Source organism: Octopus bimaculoides, chromosome 11 (genome assembly GCF_046866305.1).
Source record: "Octopus bimaculoides isolate indiv1 chromosome 11, ASM4686630v1, whole genome shotgun sequence".
Taxonomy (NCBI): domain Eukaryota; kingdom Metazoa; phylum Mollusca; class Cephalopoda; order Octopoda; family Octopodidae; genus Octopus; species Octopus bimaculoides.
Window position 1 is genome coordinate 55,978,106 of NC_142938.1, and position 20,000 is coordinate 55,998,105.

General features: G+C 33.0%; 1 protein-coding gene across 50 annotated transcripts in view; it reads left to right on the forward strand.

Annotated features, from left to right (window-relative positions):
• The window catches only part of LOC106881762 (ryanodine receptor), a 385,182-nt gene that overhangs the window by 113,955 nt on the left and 251,227 nt on the right, over positions 1 to 20,000 (forward strand). For all 50 annotated transcript variants that reach the window (XM_089360088.1, XM_014932251.3, XM_014932252.3 and 47 more), the window contains 7 exons: positions 14,272 to 14,384; positions 15,489 to 15,585; positions 16,158 to 16,251; positions 17,218 to 17,292; positions 17,898 to 18,054; positions 18,784 to 18,951; positions 19,814 to 19,935. In XM_089360088.1, coding sequence (XP_089216214.1) covers positions 14,272 to 14,384; positions 15,489 to 15,585; positions 16,158 to 16,251; positions 17,218 to 17,292; positions 17,898 to 18,054; positions 18,784 to 18,951; positions 19,814 to 19,935 — 826 coding nt within the window. The remainder of the gene's footprint in view (positions 1 to 14,271; positions 14,385 to 15,488; positions 15,586 to 16,157; positions 16,252 to 17,217; positions 17,293 to 17,897; positions 18,055 to 18,783; positions 18,952 to 19,813; positions 19,936 to 20,000) is intronic.

Here is a 20,000-nt window from a genome sequence, read left to right on the forward strand (position 1 = left end):
ATCTTAATATTGAGTATGGTCTCCTTCAGGGCTTTTCTAAATCTACGGGCTAGTTCTCCATGGGCTGTGGCCTCTAAAAACATCACTCCTTGATATTTGTTGGTTTTATACCACATGTTTGCCTTGTTTGCTTTGTCACAAGTTCTTTGTATCCTACTCCAGTCTTTGTTTCTATATCTAGAGCAGGCACCACTGGTATCGTTATGTATAATGTTATCTAATTTCCTTCTAGCACCCCTGTATACTCGAACCCTATCTTTCTGATCATGTGCAGTGAATTGCATGCAGTGCATGAAGTTCTGTATATGTTTTTTCATTTCATAGGGTTCGCATAGTGGGGACACATTGTTCATTATCCTAACTAAGTCTGCTATCAGTATGTTAACTTTCATGTTGTGTGACAAAGCTGAGTTCTTGTGAACAACATATTTCGAAGCTATGGGTTTCATGTAATAGGAGTGGAGGAACAGCACTCTATTTTTCACAGTCTCTAACCAAAGTTCAGTATCAAGTACGGAGAGTCTCTTATTGGGGTGCGTATTAGAGTAATCTATAGTTACCTTGATACTTTGGTGGATGGAGTTAGCTACTTGCTGGATGCTTTCCATTACGTTCCTCTCAGTTTCTACATTACCATTACTAGAGTTGGTCCTAGCTATGATATTAATGTCATCTACATATCTCAGACAAATACAGGAGTACGTCCTCACAAATGAAACTTCCCCAATACAAAATAGAAAATATACATAGTAGATATCATACTCCCATACCCACAGTTTACATAGGTAGAGTAGAATAGTTAGTGGGCTGTTATGTAGATAGATGTATGTATGTGTGTGTGGGGGGGGTCTATGTATATATTTGTATATGCACATGTATATAAGCATATGGATATGGAAGTAAACAGACCAACATACAGGCAGATAGGTACATAGGTTATATGAACAGACAAGCACACATACACACACATACACAAATGGAGACTGAAACACATGACCTTACACACACACACACACACACACACACATACACACACACACTTTACTTCACACAAGGACACATATGGAGACACACGTCCACATATATGAAGATGCACATCCATACATACACAGTACATGGTTGCAAAACACACACGCACACTCAGACATGCACATAGAAGGAGACAGAGGTACACACACACATATACAAACACACACACACACACATACATAAAAACACATAAACACGGACATGCAAACACATGAATATGCAGAATACATACATACATACAAATATACACACATACATATATATATGCATATGCACACACACATACATGCAACACACATGCATACATACATACATACATGCATGCATGCCTGTGTAGGCACACACATGCATACACTAACCGACACATATGTGCACAGACAAACAAAAAAGAATGAAAGTGTGAATAATGGACAGTCAAAACTATTGAAAAGGTTGCAAGATGCAAAAAAATTTTTGAAAATTAAAAAAGAAATAAGTGGAAATTTTACAGGTGAATGTGTTAAATTATAAGGCACTAAAAGAGAATGACTCTCCCCAGGCACAACAGAATATGCTTCAATATACGAACTCATATAAGGAATCTTTTAAACCAAATCCAAAAATGAAATATATATATATTGTTTTTAGAAAAACATAAATCCGGAGAAGAGGCAATCTAAGAAGTAGAGTAATCTATATTTTTGTCTCAATCTAAGAAGTAGAGTAATCTATATTTTTGTCCCAAACTAAGAAGTAGAGCAATCTATATTTTTTTCTCAGTCATTTATTACATTATCTTAAAAGTTTAGTTATTCTAATTAAGTCAGAAATTATGATACTGTGTTGAAAAAATATTACATCACACAAACTTCATAATATCACACTCTGTCTTAAAAATCAAGAGACACTTGATATGATTTGATAGTGAAACTCTTTGTGCACTTTACCTGAAATAACATGACTGAGATACCCATAGCTGGAAAGGCTTTGATCATAAGTCTACCTGATTAGAGGCAACCTGGGGTTAAGCAACTATAATAAGTAAACCTTGAAACAATATTTGGCTTGTAAATTTTAGATATAACAGGAATGATATAATGAAATGAGAAAAAAGAAGAGGTTTAGTGACTGCAATTTTTTAAAGAATACTTTTAAAAGTAGTACAAAGCATTATATATAGAGAGAGAGTGTGAAACATCATAACTTGAACATTTAGATGTAGAGATGATATTTTTTAAAAACTCTAAATTTTTTGTTTTCTAATATCAATTGTTATTTTTGTTATTTAAATTTTAAAACGTGATTCAGTCAAAATTGCAATCATGCTTCAAATATATGTTGGTCAATTTGGACAAAGTTACTATTTTAAAACTTAACAGTTCAGCAAAAGAGATTGATAGAATGAGTACTGGACTTTAAAAAATAAATAAGTACTGAGATTGATTCATCTGACTAAAAATTCTTCAAGGCGGTGCCCCAGCATGGCCGTAGTCTAATGACTGAAACAAATAAAAGATACATTAACTATGACACATAGATGACTGTATAAGTTTCTTTATCATTCATATAACTTTTGTATCATGATTGCAATCTTTTTTTTTTCTTTGAAAATTTGAATGCCTTAGTTAGAAAGAGAGGAAAAAGTGACTGAACATAAGTTAGTGTGATGAGAAGTAGGATATCAAGACATTAACTGATCCTCAGGCCAGAGGCCAAGTCAGAATGTTTACATCAGAGTAAACTCTGATAATGGCAACACATGAAGGCCTACATTAATCTGATAATCAGTTCCACAAAATTTCCTTATTACTCAGTAAATAGTTTCAACCAGAGTCTGTGGCCATACTGGAGCACAAATATTTTTTTATCTAATTCATTGACTATACTAGGTCTGATCAACAATTATAGTACAAACAGCTGTTAAAAGGCTGTTTGACTGAAAACTTATGGCTCAATTGATCCTCAATTATAAGACAATAACTAAGGTAGTAAATTCTCATGAAGTGAATAATGTATACTCAATTGTTCTGTATATGTGATGCAACTGGCAGGCAAGACAGGTTTATATCATTTTGTATCCAGTCTCTTCTACTGAAAGCCTTGTAGCATAAGACAATGCTACTGTTATATTATTATTGTTAGAGTAGAAGATACAGTTGTTGAGATACAGCTGCTGTATACAATAGTTTTATTGATTTGAGAATAGCCAAAGTTGGCGGCAGACTTACAATGAGTGTGAAGTATTTTAATGCAGAGAGTTTTGTGTCTTGAATAAATTGGAAAACATTTTTCGTCTTTCTTTTTTTAATATCAAAAGTCATGCATGGTATGATGAAATATTACAGCATGTGATAGCATAAACCTACTCTGAAGAGCATGGTATAAAGTTTGTTTGGTTTGAATGTTTTTGTGAAAAATTCCCAGTTTGTATACCTTCTGTTTTTTAACTTTTAATTGTTTCAGTCATTAGACCATTGCACCACCTTGAAATATTTTTTAGTCAAATGAACCAACCCAGTACTTATTTTTTTCAAGTCCGGCACATATTCTATCAGTCTTTTTTGCTGAACTGCTAGGTTACATGAATGAAAGCATACCAACGCCAGTTGTCAACCAGTGTTGGGGGTCAAACAGAGACAAAGACACACACACATATATACATACATATATGCAACAGGCTCCATTCAGTTTCTGTCTTCCAAATCCATGCACTAGGCTTTGGTCAACCAGAGGCTATAGCAGAAGATACTTGTCCAAGTTGTCAGACAGTGGAACTGAACCCTGGATTATGTGGTTGAGAAGCAAGCTTCTTACTACACTGCCAACCTGCACCAACTAAGTGTTATATTGACTTCCACCCTTTTTTCACTAGTTTGATGTGGAAGAAGGTCAAGATGCAACCATAGTTTTCACACATTGTTCACAGATCGTTGATGTGAACAATATTGTTATTTACAAGTCAAAGCTGTGGAAAAAAATATGGAAAGAAATGGTATTCTAGAGGGGCAAAGTCTTAAGAAAGAAAAAACTGGATGTAGTGACTAGTGCAGGAACTAAGAATGTTGGGGATACAAAATGGGTAACCAGAGAAGGGGTTGTATAAGTGTGGGGGAATGGGTATATGCAAGTGAATGTAGTTATAAGGAACATCATATTTAATTTAGGGTTATTGGAATATCATTTAATTTAGAGTTATTGGGATATCATGTATATGATATTCCAGTATATTATGGATCAATTTTTTTTGTGGGCAACAATCAAAAGATACTAAAATATTTAATATTGGTTTGCAATTTTGGTTGAAGGCCAGCAATTTCACAATAAGCTGATTACATCAACCCTAGTGCTAGACTGGTATTTATTTTATCGAGCCCAAAAGGATGAAAGGCAAAATCGACCATGGCAGAATTTGAACACAGAATGTAAAGATGAACAGAATGTTGCTAAGCATTTTGCCCAGTGTGCTAATGATTCTGACAGCTCACCGCTTTACTCAAATATTGTATGCTTTATATATAATCGTTTCTAGCATCAGTTCAAATTTTGGTGGATAGTACAGTGATTTCAATCAATTCCTGTACTTGACTAGTGGGTTGGGTGTTTCATTCATAATTGCAAGATCATGGTTTCAATTCTTGGATCAGGTGGAGTATTGTGTCCTTGAGAAAAACATTTCATTTCACATTTTTCCAGTTCACTCAGCAGTAAGTGTGTAGCCTGCAATGGACCATAGCATATGAGACCATAACATATGAGACCATAACATATGAGTGATCTGGGTCACTTATTTACTATGGAGGCCAGGTAGCCAGCTCTATGGGTTCAAGGAACTGAGAAATTATTGTCCAGGGGTTGATGATGGTGTATTTGACTGGAAATTATTTTATCGATTACAGAAGAATGGCAGGAAAAAATCAACTCCAAAAAAGTACAAACTCAAATATCAAAGGACAGAACTAAATACTACAAAGCATTTTGTCTGTCACACCACCAATTCTATCAATCAACTGCTCTTATACTGCAAATCACAGATAGTTGATCAAATTACCAGTTTATTTTATAGAACTGTGATCATTATTATATATATTATACTATATATATATATCATCATCATCATTATCACCATCATTATCAACACTTAACGTCTGTTACCCATGCTGGCATGGGCTGGACAACTTGACAGGAACTGTCAAGGCCATCAGTTTCCATAGTCTGTTTTGGCTTGGTTTCTATGGCTGGATGCCCTTCTTAATGCCAACCACTTTACAGAGTGTACTGGGTACTTTATATATATATATATATATATATATATATATATATATATATATATATTACATTACACAATGTATGTATATATGTGTGTGTATATATATATATATATATATATATATATATATATATATATATATTCGGTCATCCCATAAATAATGCAGTTTTTTATAGTTCTTTTATTTTTAAAAATTAAGATAAACAAAGTTCTTTTTAATCTAAAATGTACTCTCCTTCATTATCAACAATGTTCTTCCATCTATCTGGTAGACTTGCAAGGCTCCTCTTCTAAAATGCACTTGGCCATGACGAAAAATATTCCTCCAGTACTGTTCTGATCTCATCTACAGAATTCATATATTTTCTGTTCAAATGATTTTGAAGACTACAAAATAAATGATAATCAGATGGGGCAATATCGGGCGAAAGTGGTGGGTGGGACATCATTTCCCATTCAGACTACTCCAGCTTTTGGAATGTCATCTTTGCTGTATGTGGCTGGGCATTATTCTGAGGGAAGAACACCATTCGTCTTGAAACCAAAGATGGTTGTTTTTCTTCTAGTGCTGACTTATCATTTGGTTTGGGTTTAAAAGTTCGAAGTGGACTAAACCTTTCATATTCCACCAAACAGTTAACAATGCCTTACATGGGTGAAAACCTTCTTATTTAGCCTGGGGTACCAGTGTTTCTCCTTTCCCTACCCACTGTCTTCGGCACTTGACATTTTTGCAGAGAACCCATTTCTCATCACCAATCACTATTCAGTCCAATAAAAGGTTCATTCATGACTCATGACAGCAAAGAAGAGCACACATTTACTCTCTGCATGCGATTAGACTCGGAAAGTTTGTGAGATATCCATTGATCTAATTTGCTGACTTTTCTGATGGCATGCAGGTGTCGATGAATGGTTGGATGACCAAGTCCAAGCTTCTCTGCTAGTTCCTCAACAATTGCAATAGGATTTTGTTCCACCATGATTTGCAAGATGTCCTCATTGAGCTCTACAGATCTTCCAGGACAAGGCTACATTAATATTCCTCACACTTTCCGTTGTGCTGTTGCCTTTACTGAACTCATAAAATAAAATATGCCAAATATGGTCCTTTGTCACTTCCATTATAGCTTTGAAAAAATATCTGACGAAATCGAACTGCACTCCTCAAAACTTGTTCTAAGAATAAGGACAAGGTAAAATTACTACCTGCGTTTATAGCAAGATGATGCAAGTAGTTTATCCTGTCCCCCTCTGACATGCAATTTTTCATGCAATTGGAAAAACTGTATTATTTATAGGATGACCTAATATATATATTTAAGTATATATACTACATTACACTATGTGTATATATATATATATATATATATATATATATATATATGTATATATATATATATATATATATATATATATATATATATATATATATGTATATGTATATATTTATGTATATATATATATGTATATGTGTGTGTATAAATATAAACATATATATATATATAAGATACATAATATTTATATAATATTATATATATTATATACATTTTGCTGTTACTATTATTTTGTTTCTGGGGAAATGATATGGGAAATAGAGGAATACTTGGTTAACAATTCAGGTGAAAAATTTGATGCTTGACAAATGTTTATTTCTTGTGTAATCACTTTTATAATACATGTTGAAAGAGGTTAGAAGTCACACAGAAATTAGTAATGGAGTAATGCAGAATTAGTAATGGGAGCTGAAAATTATGCCACAAAGCAGAATATATACTACTGACATTTGAGTATTCCATGGTCTTTGAAGAAGTTCAGAAGTCTTTGAAGCCAATTATAATAGGTGTAATTAAGAAAAAGAGATTGTAGCAAATTCATTGACAGTAATAACTATATTATATAACTGATCATCATTTAATTAATGTTCCTAGTTGATATAGTTCTGTTCAAACAATTAATCTTAGGCATGTACCTACTAGCTACAATAATATTCTTGAAGTAAGATCTAAAGACCCAGCATCTGTATGACTTGTTAAGTAGAACGAAGATATATATATCAGTACAAAGGATGTAAATTTTGTCATTTACAATAATTATCCTAATTAACTGCACTTCTACATTTCATTATGTTTGCAATGGCTGACCTCACACAAATGGTGAATGGGAACATTTTCATGTCCTTTGCTGTTTTGCTACAATGTTTGATGACTGCAGCATGTGATGTGATGTTACTAATATGATGTTTGCAATTGATTTTTGTAATTTTGTCTCTGTTATGTTTATGAGTTTGATATGAAAAATTGTCAGTTTTCTGCTCTGTCATTGTTGTTTATATTTTTGTTCATTATTTATTTTGCTTGTTTCACTGTTTTTTACTTTTGTTTCTTGATTTGAATTGTTTTTTAATTTTTGTTTCTATTAATTAGTTGACTGCAATGACATTGGTGACTTTGTTGGTGAGTGGAAATTATTATTACCTCTGTCTTCATAAATGGAGGAGGAAGCTAGAATTTCTCATCAGCTGGCTCTTTTTACAGTCAATGATGTAGATTTTGTAATCATATAGATCTGGTATTGATTAAATGACTGTCAGCTAAGAACTGATGAATAATAGGTCAGCTGCAGTAATTTTCTATAAAGTCAAGGATAATAATCTAAAGAAAGAAACAATAAGAATAAACCATTATCAGAGATTATAATTTAGATGCCATCTGCAAGATACTATTGTGCAATTATGCTAATGATTAAGAAGACAATGACACTGCTCTGCATGCTTAAGTTTAGTAGACAATACAGGAATCACATTTGAATGTATGATGAGTGTCAAAATCCACAACTACAATCTTTTGAAAGGATTTATTTTAGATGGGTGTTTAGTAAATTATTATGTTTGCTAATGATCTATTTTCAGACTTTGTCTTCTATCTTTTCATTATTATAGTCATTTATGTGGTATTAAACATATGCTGTTTGTCAGTCTGCTGATAACCAGGCAACGGTTCTTCAAGAAAAGAAGTAAGAGAATGTTGAAACTTGAGAAAGATCTAAGTGACAAGAAGGTGCATTGCCTAATTTATAAGCTGTGCCCCTTCTTGTTCCTGATAGTCTTTGGCATCTTCACACTGAGCTACTTAAACTCTTCTCAAGTTTCAACATTCTGTTACAATTCTTCCATTAATTTAAAGTGTAAACCAGGTTATCTGTTAATAGGTATTAGGCAACAGATACAGAATTGTACAGAGAAGTTATTTCAAGAATAGCTAGAATCTAATTGAATGCTGTGTAAAAATGCACTTGCTAAACAAAAGAAAACACTTTGCCTTGATAGAACAAGTATTTTTCAAATGCATTCAACACAGGAAGCTGTATATTTCAATTGTAAATGAGGATCATACATATCGTTTAATGAAATAAAGTAGTACGGTATGGAAATCAAGGGCTTAGTTGCTTAGAATAGATCAGTAAAAAATGATGTTGTTGTGAATAGGCTTTAATCAATGTAGCAGATTTGGCATAACATATCTTAGACTTAATTATTCTTTAAATGTCTATATTTTCTTCTTTTTTTTATCAAATTTGCAATTTCGATTTTCAGTTCTTTTCTTTATAAAGATAATTTGTTTTTTCTTCACAAAGTTAATAACATACAACTGAATATGGCAACATACCCAGCTTATTGGTATAGAGGATAAACATGTCATAGGTTTAAGAATAACTGTTGTATACCTGAGAACCAGTCAACAATTACCTGCATAGCATAGTTGTGTATAGGATAAAAAGAAAGAAGGAAAATAGCAGGGGCTGTGCTTCAAAGCAGGCATGTGTAAATAGCAGGAGGCTTTGTTTAGAAGCTTGATAGGAACAGAAAACAGTATTTCTTCTCTAAAAATGACAGGGTAAGAAAGAAGAAATATAAAGAATCCCAACTATAATCTGTTGGCATACTGAGTGTCAATGACAAAAGGTTGAAAGCATGAAATTGCCATATAACTAGAAGAAAATATTACTCTGTTCACACATTTGAAGATTTAAGCATAGAAATTATTACATGATCAGAAAGAGAAAACTGAAAAAAATCAAGCAGATTTTTTGCTGATGCTGGTCGAGTAGATATATTTCAATGACTACATTAGCCTATCAAATAATTATTGTCCTGTTTGGAGACATCTGATGAAAATTCATTAAAAGTATACTCGAGGGAAACTGAACTAAGTTTACAATATCTATTATAATTCCGTTTACAATTAAGTGATGTCCAGAATGGCTCTGGTCATGAAAGCTAAAACAGATTTAAGAACAACTCTGGGATGTAGTATGGGAATATAAATCAATTCCAGTACTTTATTGGAATGTTATTGCATTGACCCTCAAAGAATTAATGACAAAGTGACCTTGGTAACTAAATACTACAAGTAATATTCCGTTACCAAGAAGTACAAGTTTTGTCATTCCACTACTGATTAATACAATTTTCATATTTAAATTCTCCTTAACATAGATGCAGGCATAACTGTTTGCTTAAGAAGCTCATTTTGCATCCACATGCTTTCAGTTTCAGTCTCATATGTGCCCTGGGACAACCTATGCAATTTGAGTAAATTTGGTAGATAGGAACTGTGTTGAACACTGTTGTGGGGGGGGGGGGGTTGTCACCACTTGACAACTAGTGTCAGTTTGTTTATGTCCCCATAACTTGGCAGTTCATCAAAAGACATTGCTGAAATAAGTACCAGACTTTAAAAAAAAATGTAGGTGCTATGATGGTTTTGTTCCACTAAAGCACTTCAAGGTGCTGCCCTTGCATAGCCCCATTCCAATAACTGAAAAAAGTAAAGTTAAAAATATCACTCAACACCTTACAATCAATATGCTTCTATGATTAATAATCAAATCAATATGCATCAGTAAATCCTGGTGCAAGGCCAGCAAGTTTGCTTGACTGCTACTTATTTTATTGAGCCCGAAAAGATGAAAGGCAGAGTCAACCTTGACAGAATTTGAACTCAGAACATGGAGACAAACAAAACGTCACTTGACATTTTTGCCAGTTTGCTAACATTTCTGCCAGCTTGCTGCCCTATTGCTCTTGGATAATATCAAGAATGAGACTGAAGGGTTTCCACTTCCTTCAAAAAAACACTCACCTGATGTGAGTTTTTTTCTCTGACTATTTTTTGAATTTGAAAAATGCTAGAGATAATTCCAAAAGAATTTTTAAATTCTTAACTAAGGGCATAGTTTTAGATTTTAAGGAAAATAACAGGTTTCAAGAAGATCATTTATAAATATAGGAAAAAAATTGGCAGAAGTAAGGTTGGTGATGAAAATTATTATAAAAGTACATCAGCATCATTAGATATTTTTGATAATATCTGATATTAAAGAAAGCAAAGTTTTGCCAATGAATGGCTGAGTAATGTGACTGTTCTTGCAATTACTGCTGGCTACTTGCTGTATAGCAGATAATTAGGTGTCAATTTTGAAATCTATGTTTTTATAGAGGTTAATATTTTACAAGAATAAAATGATTTCGAATTAATAGCTTCACCTAATAATTCATTTTCACTTTTTTCATTTCATTAACAAAAGCTTTCACACACACACACACGCCCACACACACACACACACACACAAACACACACACACACACACACACAAATATATTTTTATATATAATTTTTTCTCTCTTTTTTTCTCCTTCATTAGCTTTTGTTTTCTGAAGCAGAAACAATAAAACAAAAACTTTTCTTCATTTGCCTGTGCTTTCTTCCTATTTTGATATATATATGTGTGTATGTGTGCACATACATATATATATATATATATATATATATATATATATATACACACATATGTGTATGTATGTTTATATATATATATATATATAGTATAACTTCTGTTTTAGAATTTTATTTATTTATTTATTGTGTCCAACTTATTAATTTTATTCTGTTTTATTCCTTATAATTATTTTGTTTTAGTATAATGTGTAATTTACCATATTTTTCTCTCATTCCTTTCATCATCATCACCACCACCACCACCACCACCACCACCACCACCATCATCATCATCATCATCATCATCATCATCATCATCATCATCATCATCATCATCATCATCATCATCATCATCATCATCATCATCATCATCATCATCATCATCATCATCATCATCATCATCATCATCATCATCATCATCATCATCATCATCATCATCATCATCATCATCATCATCATCATCATCATCATCATCATCATCATCATCATCATCATCATCATCATCATCATCATCATCATCATCATCATTGTCTTTTATTTTTATTTTCTATTATTCTCATTGTTTTCACTGCGAGCAACGACATCTCTTTAGGTTTCGTTTCAATCTCTGTTTTCTGATCTTCATATTTGGTGAGCTAGCTGTTGCTTTTCTGTCATCATTAGTGCCAAAACATTTGTTTTTTTCTTTTATATTTTTTGTGACTGAGAATCAGTTTCTCATGCTTCTTTTTCTTTTCACTTTTCATCTGCTTTGTGTTGCATCTTCAGTGCTCAACCATTTTGCATTCCATCTTTATCTTCGCAATTTCATGTAAAAAATATTCTTTTATTACTCAATTTTTTTTCTCTTTGTGCTTTCATCATGTTTAAGCAATAAATGTTTCATGAATGTGAAGATATACTGTTTCTTAAATGAGATTTTGAAAATATTTGTGAAAATTTCATCTTTTTTTTCATAAACAATTGCTACTTATGACATTTGAAATAATCTTATATTTTTATTTTATGTCAAAGACATAAATTTTGTTGCATCATATTAAATCTAAACTTGAGGCCAAAAGATTATCCTCCATATTTACAAACCACAGTAAACTTATTTTTAATAAAATCAAAACAAGGAATGCTATCAATATTTGAGCATTTAAACTGGCCGTATTTGGCCTAAATATTTTACTTGTTTTTATATTCATCCTGACCAGATCTAGCTACATATTCTATGTTTTATATTCAAACTGGCCAAATCTGGCTTCTCACATCTACCCTACAATGACATTCTAAAAGTAAACAATCACATCATTGAAATCTCAATCTTATAATTGTATTTTTCAGAGATATAAAACAAAAACTAACGTGTTATACAGTAGATATTAGAATATAAGTATAGATATAGTCTGCTGTGTATAACTATCTTCATTTTTGTTCCAATTCAAATAAAATAAATATCAATTTCAGTGCAAAAACTTATAAAACATTTAGTTCAAATAAAATATTTAATTCCTAAAATTTATCAGGGTTTTCTTTTTCACATTTCTGAGACTTTATTAGTTGTAAATTAAATGTAATATTTGTAGAGAGTTTTTCATCGGTTTCTTCAGCCAAATAAGTATAAATATAAATAGTATAATGTTTTGATATTAATATCTGAAACTACAACAAGGCTGTATTGTTAAGAAGCTTGCTTTCCAAGCATATGTTCTTAGATTCAGTCCTACAGTGCTACGCTTGGACAAGTGTCTTTTACTATAGTTCCTGCCTGACCAAAGTCTTATAAGAGAATTTGGTCACTGGAAACTAAAACAAGCCTGTCATATACATGTGTGTGTGTGTGTGTGTCCTTGTCTTGGCATCATGTGAGGTTGTCAAAAAGCTTCACCATTGACAAGCAATGTTGTTCATTTCCAGTCTTCTGTGAAAAACACATTTAGCTATGGAAAAAATAATACCTTGCATGGAAACAGGTGAGAGGTAATAACAGAAAAGTCATCTGGCTATAGAAAATCTGCCTCAAAACATTCCATCTGACTCATGTGACCATGGAAATATGGATGTTAAACGAGGATGATGATGATGATACATTTCAGTCAGGACAATTTGACTGTGAGTTTTCAGATGTTCAATCAACTGGGTTACTACCAGACTCATTAAAAAACAAAAAACTGACTCTATCAGTTATGATGATGTGGGTTCCAGTTGATCTAATCAACAGGACAGCCTGCTCATGAAATTAACGTGCAAGTGACTGAGCCCTCCACAGACACATGTACCCTTAATATAGCTTTCATGAAGATTCCATTTGACATAGAATGTGACAAGGCTGGCTCTTTGAATTACAGGTACAACTCATTTTTACCAACTGAGAGGTCTGGAGCAACATGAAATAAAGTGTCTTGCTTAAGGGTACAATGTACCACCAGGAATCAAACTCATGACCTTACGATCTTGAGCTGACTATCCTAACCACTAAGCCGCATGTCTTCACTCTCATTAAAGCAGCATTTAAAAGGTCATCATCATTACCAAATTCTAGAATATACAATGTGACTTCAAAATATTTCAATAGTTTTCTTTTAGCTATGAAAATATCTATCCACTTGAAATCAGGAGACATAGTTTCTCCTCAACTCAAATTGATTTTTTTTTTTAGATTTGGGTTGCAGAAAGAAAACAGGAAAGAAATTCATTATCATATTTGTTTTATAGAAATCAATACTAGAGATTGGGTTTTAGTTTCATACTTTTAGCCATTGGGTGATCCCATGCCCAAGGGATATGATTATCCTTGACCAAGGCCTCTGCTGTACATTGTTGCTTCACCTACTAGAAACAGCAGCCAAATTTCCCCCCTTCCCCAAAGCTACACCCTACCATCTTAATAAAGACACATTGGATAATTCTGTCTGAATTACTCTGTTCCAGAATGAAAATGGTTTGACCCAGGCTGGAACTGGTCTGAGGATTGCTTCAGTTGCCTAAACAACAATGACATACAAAAAGAAATAACAAAAAGCAAACAGTTGAACCAATATTAGTCCCAATTATTTCAATGAAAATATATTTACTTAATGAGGTTTAATATCTGATAGCAAGAGCTATTAACATTTTTATGCAAGCATTTAACAATACAATATGAAAAGAAACCAAGATAACTTGTGAAATGAAGTCTATATTATATATTTGCTTGATTTCATATTAAAATTATCACTTCTTTACTTGTAGGTGAATCATGTTGGTGGACGATACATCCTGCTTCCAAACAGAGATCAGAGGGTGAGAAAGTGCGTGTGGGAGATGACCTTATCCTCGTCAGCGTTTCCTCAGAAAGATATTTGGTGAGATTGAAATTACTTTTACATTGAATGCTTGAATGTGTATGTGCACATGTGTACATACATACATGTGTATGCGTGCACACATGTATGTGTGCGCACATGTATGTGTGTGTATGTGTGTATGTGTATATATAACTGTGTATGTATGTGTATAAATCTCTGTTTATTAAATGAGAAGCAAAAAATTACAAAACTCAATACATAAATGTAGAATACTCTTTAACTCATTATAACTAAAAGGATCATAGTTCCAGTACTCTAAGTTACATGTTTCTGGTCATTCAGCTGATACTCCAAGTATGCTTTTCCTTTGAAATATTTGCTGTTTGAATATATTTTCGAAATATTATATAAAAATTATGAAGAAAACAAAGATTTATGTTTTTTTAAAAAAAACAACATTGAGAGTATTACATCCAAAAGAGGCTCATTATAAGTGTATAAAATATATGAGTGCTTGTGCATGAGTGAAAATATTTAAGTGCATAGCTAAAGATAGTATGATGTGATTTGAGGGAGAGTTTGTGACTTTTCAGTAAAGCATGCTCTCCAGGAAAACAAAAACGATCATCCTGGTCAAACTCAGAGCCTTGGGAGGAGAGACATATTTCCCACCAGGTAAAGAAATCGAAATATCAGGACTTAGCTGATGAGGCTGGCATGAGGCTTCATTCTCCATTTAAAAATCAGCTGCCACAAATTTCCATCTGGATCAGTGTGTTATTTCCTGCAGAATCTAGGGCTGAAACCCAGACAACTTAAGAAAGCCATCAGGAAAATAGGCATGGCAGTTGAAACTAGCTCAAGATGGCTATGGTGGGTAAGAGACCACAAGGGGAATCCTTCTGTAGCTAAAGACTAGCTCAATTTTCACTACCCTATTCAGACCTAGGAACAATAGTGGCTAAGAGGTAGTTCCACACCCCTCAAAACCTTGGAACTCCCAAACTAAGGCCCCACTACTGGATGCAGTTTAAAGCCAAACCCAGATTAAATATTGAAGATTAAATATGTTGTTAAAATCCCAGAAATGTATATTAAAATAGCTTTCACTTTTTAAATATTCTTTAACAAACTCTATTTTTGTTGGTTTTTTTTTCTTAGCACATTGGTTACGGGGTGAGTGTGATTGCATCTTTCCAACAAACATTATGGACAGTGGTCCCTATGTGTTCAGGAGCAATCAGATTAAAGTCTCTTGGTAAGTTTCACTTAGTTTTACAGCCTTTATCTTTTTTTGTTTGTTTGTTTCACACATTTTCACATCAAGAATCTTGCAAAAAAATTCATAAACATAATTTTTGTCCTCTCTATCCTAAAATACAATCTTCAAATGTTGTATATATCTTGTTTCCTTTCTTTTTGCATGCTAACTTGTCAACTGTATATCAAATAAGATTTATTACAATAAAAGTTAAGTGTGTTGTGCAGTTTAGGAACTCATAAGGCTGGAATTTAGCCCAGTTTCCATGCTTTATAAGTAACTAAGATTACAAACCTTGCCCTGGAACAAGATGTCAGTCCATTGCAGATTTAACATCCTAGGTTTTACTGGAATTCATTTACAGCTGCTTGGACTGGAACAACATGAAGTGAAGTGTTTTGCTCAAGAACATAACATATAACCCAGTCTAGGAATCGAAACCTTGATTTTACACCGTAACTGCTTGACCATACTCCTTCATATGCAATCATTGTAAAGATTATATATTATCAAAATAAACCTCCTGTGGTTGTTATTCATGTCTTTATTTTTTTATTATGTCACTTCAGGATTTGTATTTGGTGGAGATGTAGTGAGACTTTTTCACGGTCATATGGATGAATGCCTTACAATACCACGATCAGGAAGTGAAAATGAGGACAAGTAAGTCTTCTTTAATTATTATTGTACTGAGTCTGTGCCACCTTATTCACCTCTTTCTGTCTTTCTAAAATATAAGTATATTAATACTTACACCTTAATCATTATGGTGTCATGTAAAAAGTATCCATGTTGGTGCCATGTAAACCCATGCTCGCATCACATAAAAAGCATTGGTGCTGGTGTTACATAAAATGCACCCATGCTGGTTCCACATAAAACACACAAAGCACCCATGCTGGTGCCTCATAAAATGCACCTGTGTTGGTGTCACATAATAAGCACTTGTGCTGGTGCCATATAAAAGGCACCCACTACATTCCGTAAAGTGGTTGGCATTAGGAAGGGCATCCAGCCATAGAAAACCATGTCAAAATAGACGACTGAAGTCTGGTGCAATCATCTGGCTTTCCAACTTCAGTCAAATTATCCAACCCATGCCAGCATGGAAAACGGACATTAAATGGCAACAATGATGATCTTAAGTGCACAGTCCACTTCACTTATTTTCATCTTTCTAGATTATTTTGTAAATCTTATTTTATTAGTATAACCTTATTTTGTACTTGGTTGTAAAATTTCTAATTGAAATTACATTTCATTTCATACACAATAGTTTAATATCAAAGTGGTTTTCAACTATACTTAAATTATATCCTATTTTTAATTGCTTCGTAAAATATACCATATTTGATGGCCTAAAAGATACACATTCATATTAGACACATCCTAATTTCAGGAGCACATATTTAGGAAAAAAGTTTTTAGGGCATTAAAAGTTATGGGAGGCCCAACTTCACATATAAGATTTGGGGTGGGTTGTTTCTGTTTTGAGACAGATTTAGAAATAAAGGGCACCTTGTATGCCATCAAATACAGTAGTTTCATTTGAGTGAGACTCCTATTTTCCTCTCTCTACCACCACCTTAATATTTCATTTATTTCAACTGGAATTCCTTCTAACTTCAGTGCAGTGATGTATGAAACTGGTGCTGTTTGTAGCCATGCAAGGTCTTTATGGCAATTAGAACACATCAGAACAAAGTAAGTGGAATTTTATTCTTTAATTTTAATTAAGTATACCATGTTTTGTTACAAATACATAGATTCAAAATACTTCTTAAAGAATTAAAGAAAAAATAATAGCTATTTATGTATCTTACTGTATGTATATACACTATTGATAGGCCAGTTACTGCAGCATCCATCTTGAGATAATATCTCCAGTCAACGTGATATATTAAAAGCACAAATATCATACAATATCTGATATTCATTGTGTTTTTAACACAAGTCCATAAAAGACGTTATCTCCAGACAAATACCACCATAACTAGCTTATCAAAGGTGTTTATGCATAAAATATGATGGATAGTTTAATTCATTACTGCCTCATTTGCTTATACCAAAAGATATTTTCTTAAATTTATTTACTATAAAAAATATTGATAATAAATAAATAAAAAATGAACTAAACAGGTTAATATCATATCTTCAAATTGAAATAGAGGTATTTTTAAAAATTTAATCATGTAATTAAGAAACAGCCGTTCTCCTGTTCTCTTCCAATTATAATTTTAAAACTTTCAATCTTCATTACAACCTTAATTGTGAAGTTGACATAATCAATAATTACCTTTCTTTAACAGGTGGTCGGGAGGATTCTTGGGCTGGGGTTCCCAATGCCGCATTCGACACATTACCTCTGGAAGATATTTGTCAATACATAGTGATAACCAAGTGGTAACAGTTCACAGAAACCGAGCAACAGAAGAGCTAACCACATTTCTTCTTTTGATGACTAAAGTAAGTGTCATTGTTTAACTTGATGGCAAATATCAAAATTGAATAAGACTTTAAGTGATACATAGATAAAAGCTTTGGCTGCATGGTTAAGAAGCTTGCTTACAATTGATGTGAAGATGCATGATTTAGTGGTTAGGGTGTTTGGCTCACAACAGTAAGGTTGTGTGATCGATACCTGGTGGCACATAGTGTCCTTGAACAAGACACTTTATTTCGCATTACCCTAGTCCACTCAGCTGGCAAAAATGAGTTGTATCTATCATTCAAAGGGCCAACCTTGTCATATTGTGTGTCACACTGAATATCTCTGGAAACTACGTTAAGTGTACACATATCTGTGGAGTGCTGAGCCACCTGCATGTTAATTTCGCAAGCAGGCTGTTCCATTGATCAGATCAACTGAAACCCTCGTTGCTGTAACTGATGGAGTGTCAGTTCCTAGTCACGTGGTCTTGGGTTTAGTTCAACTATGTGGAATTTTGGCAAGTGTTTTCTACTAAAGCCCCAGGCTATAGAGATTTTAATGATAAGATAGTTTATTTTTAGAATAATATCATAGTGTTGGTGTGGGAGGCCAGACCCAGCCAGTTTCAACATAAAACAGGCAGATGTAATTTAAAGAAATAAAGGCCACTTCAAAAATAAAAAAGCTAAAATTTTTTAAAACTTGATTTTAAAAATATTGCAAATATTTCAATTTTTCTTTTCTCTCTGCAATGTTTTGTATAGGATGAGAAAAAACAAAGTGAAGGAAGAGAAGATGAAGGCATGGGAAAAGCAGATATCAAATATGGAGATTCCATGACTTTTATTCAGCACTGCGCTTCAGGACTATGGCTGTCATACATGACCTACGAAACTAAGAAAAGAGGAGTGGGGAGAGTTGAAGAGAAAAAGGTAAAGTAAAATATATATCATATGTGTGTACTTTGTAAAGGTGTTGTCAGTGAAGGTGAAGGTTTATATAATCCTTTAACATTCAGAATACTCTCTTAAATGTAATGCTTATTTATTCTCATTATTAAAATTAATCATGTATTACCTTGTAGCTTAGTCATGTATTATCTTGTAGCTTCAAGATTTTGAAGATATGATGACTTTGTTTTTAAAATAACATTGTAAAGTAGGTGTGAAAGACCAGATCAGACTGATTAAAAAAACTGGTAGAATATTTGGGCCAGACATGGCCAGTTTAAATGCTAAAGGGTTACTACTTAAACCAATCTGCTATATTATTGGTGTTATGGCATCAACTATTTTAGATCCAATACAATCTGAACACAGAAGCATGAGGCATTGAACTAAATACAATAAAGCATACATCTTAAATATTTTATGTGAAGGTGCATGGCCTAATGATCTTGCAATTGTGGTTTCAATTCCCATACTGGGCAGTGCATTGTGTTTTTGAACAAAACACTTCATCTGATGTTGCTCCAGTCCATTTAACTGTAAATGAGTAACCCTGCTACAGACTTGTGTCTTGTTTAGGAGGAATGTTGTGATCATAATCACTTATATACCATGGAAGCTAAGTAACTGTCCTTATGAATTCTAGAACTTTCAGAATTTCTTTATAAAGTTTCAAAAATAAGACCATTGTTATTTTGTCATTTATTTTTGTTTACAAATGAATCCAAAATATTGTAACACTAATGTTTTTCTTCATTAACATTCTATTTGAATTTAACCATGTAAATTATTATTAGAGGCTAATTTACCAAGTTATTTATTCTGTGAAAATGCTTACTGTTTTCAGGCAGTGCTGTTACTTGAAGGACACATGGATGATGCTTTTACATTGAGCAGAGCCCAAGAAGAAGAATCTCGGTCTGCTAGAGTTATCAGGAAATGTCAGTCCCTCTTCCATAGATTCAACAAGTAAGTTCTGGATATTTCTTCTTCCCAAATTAAATTTGTAATACAGGCAATTGTTCAGGTAATTT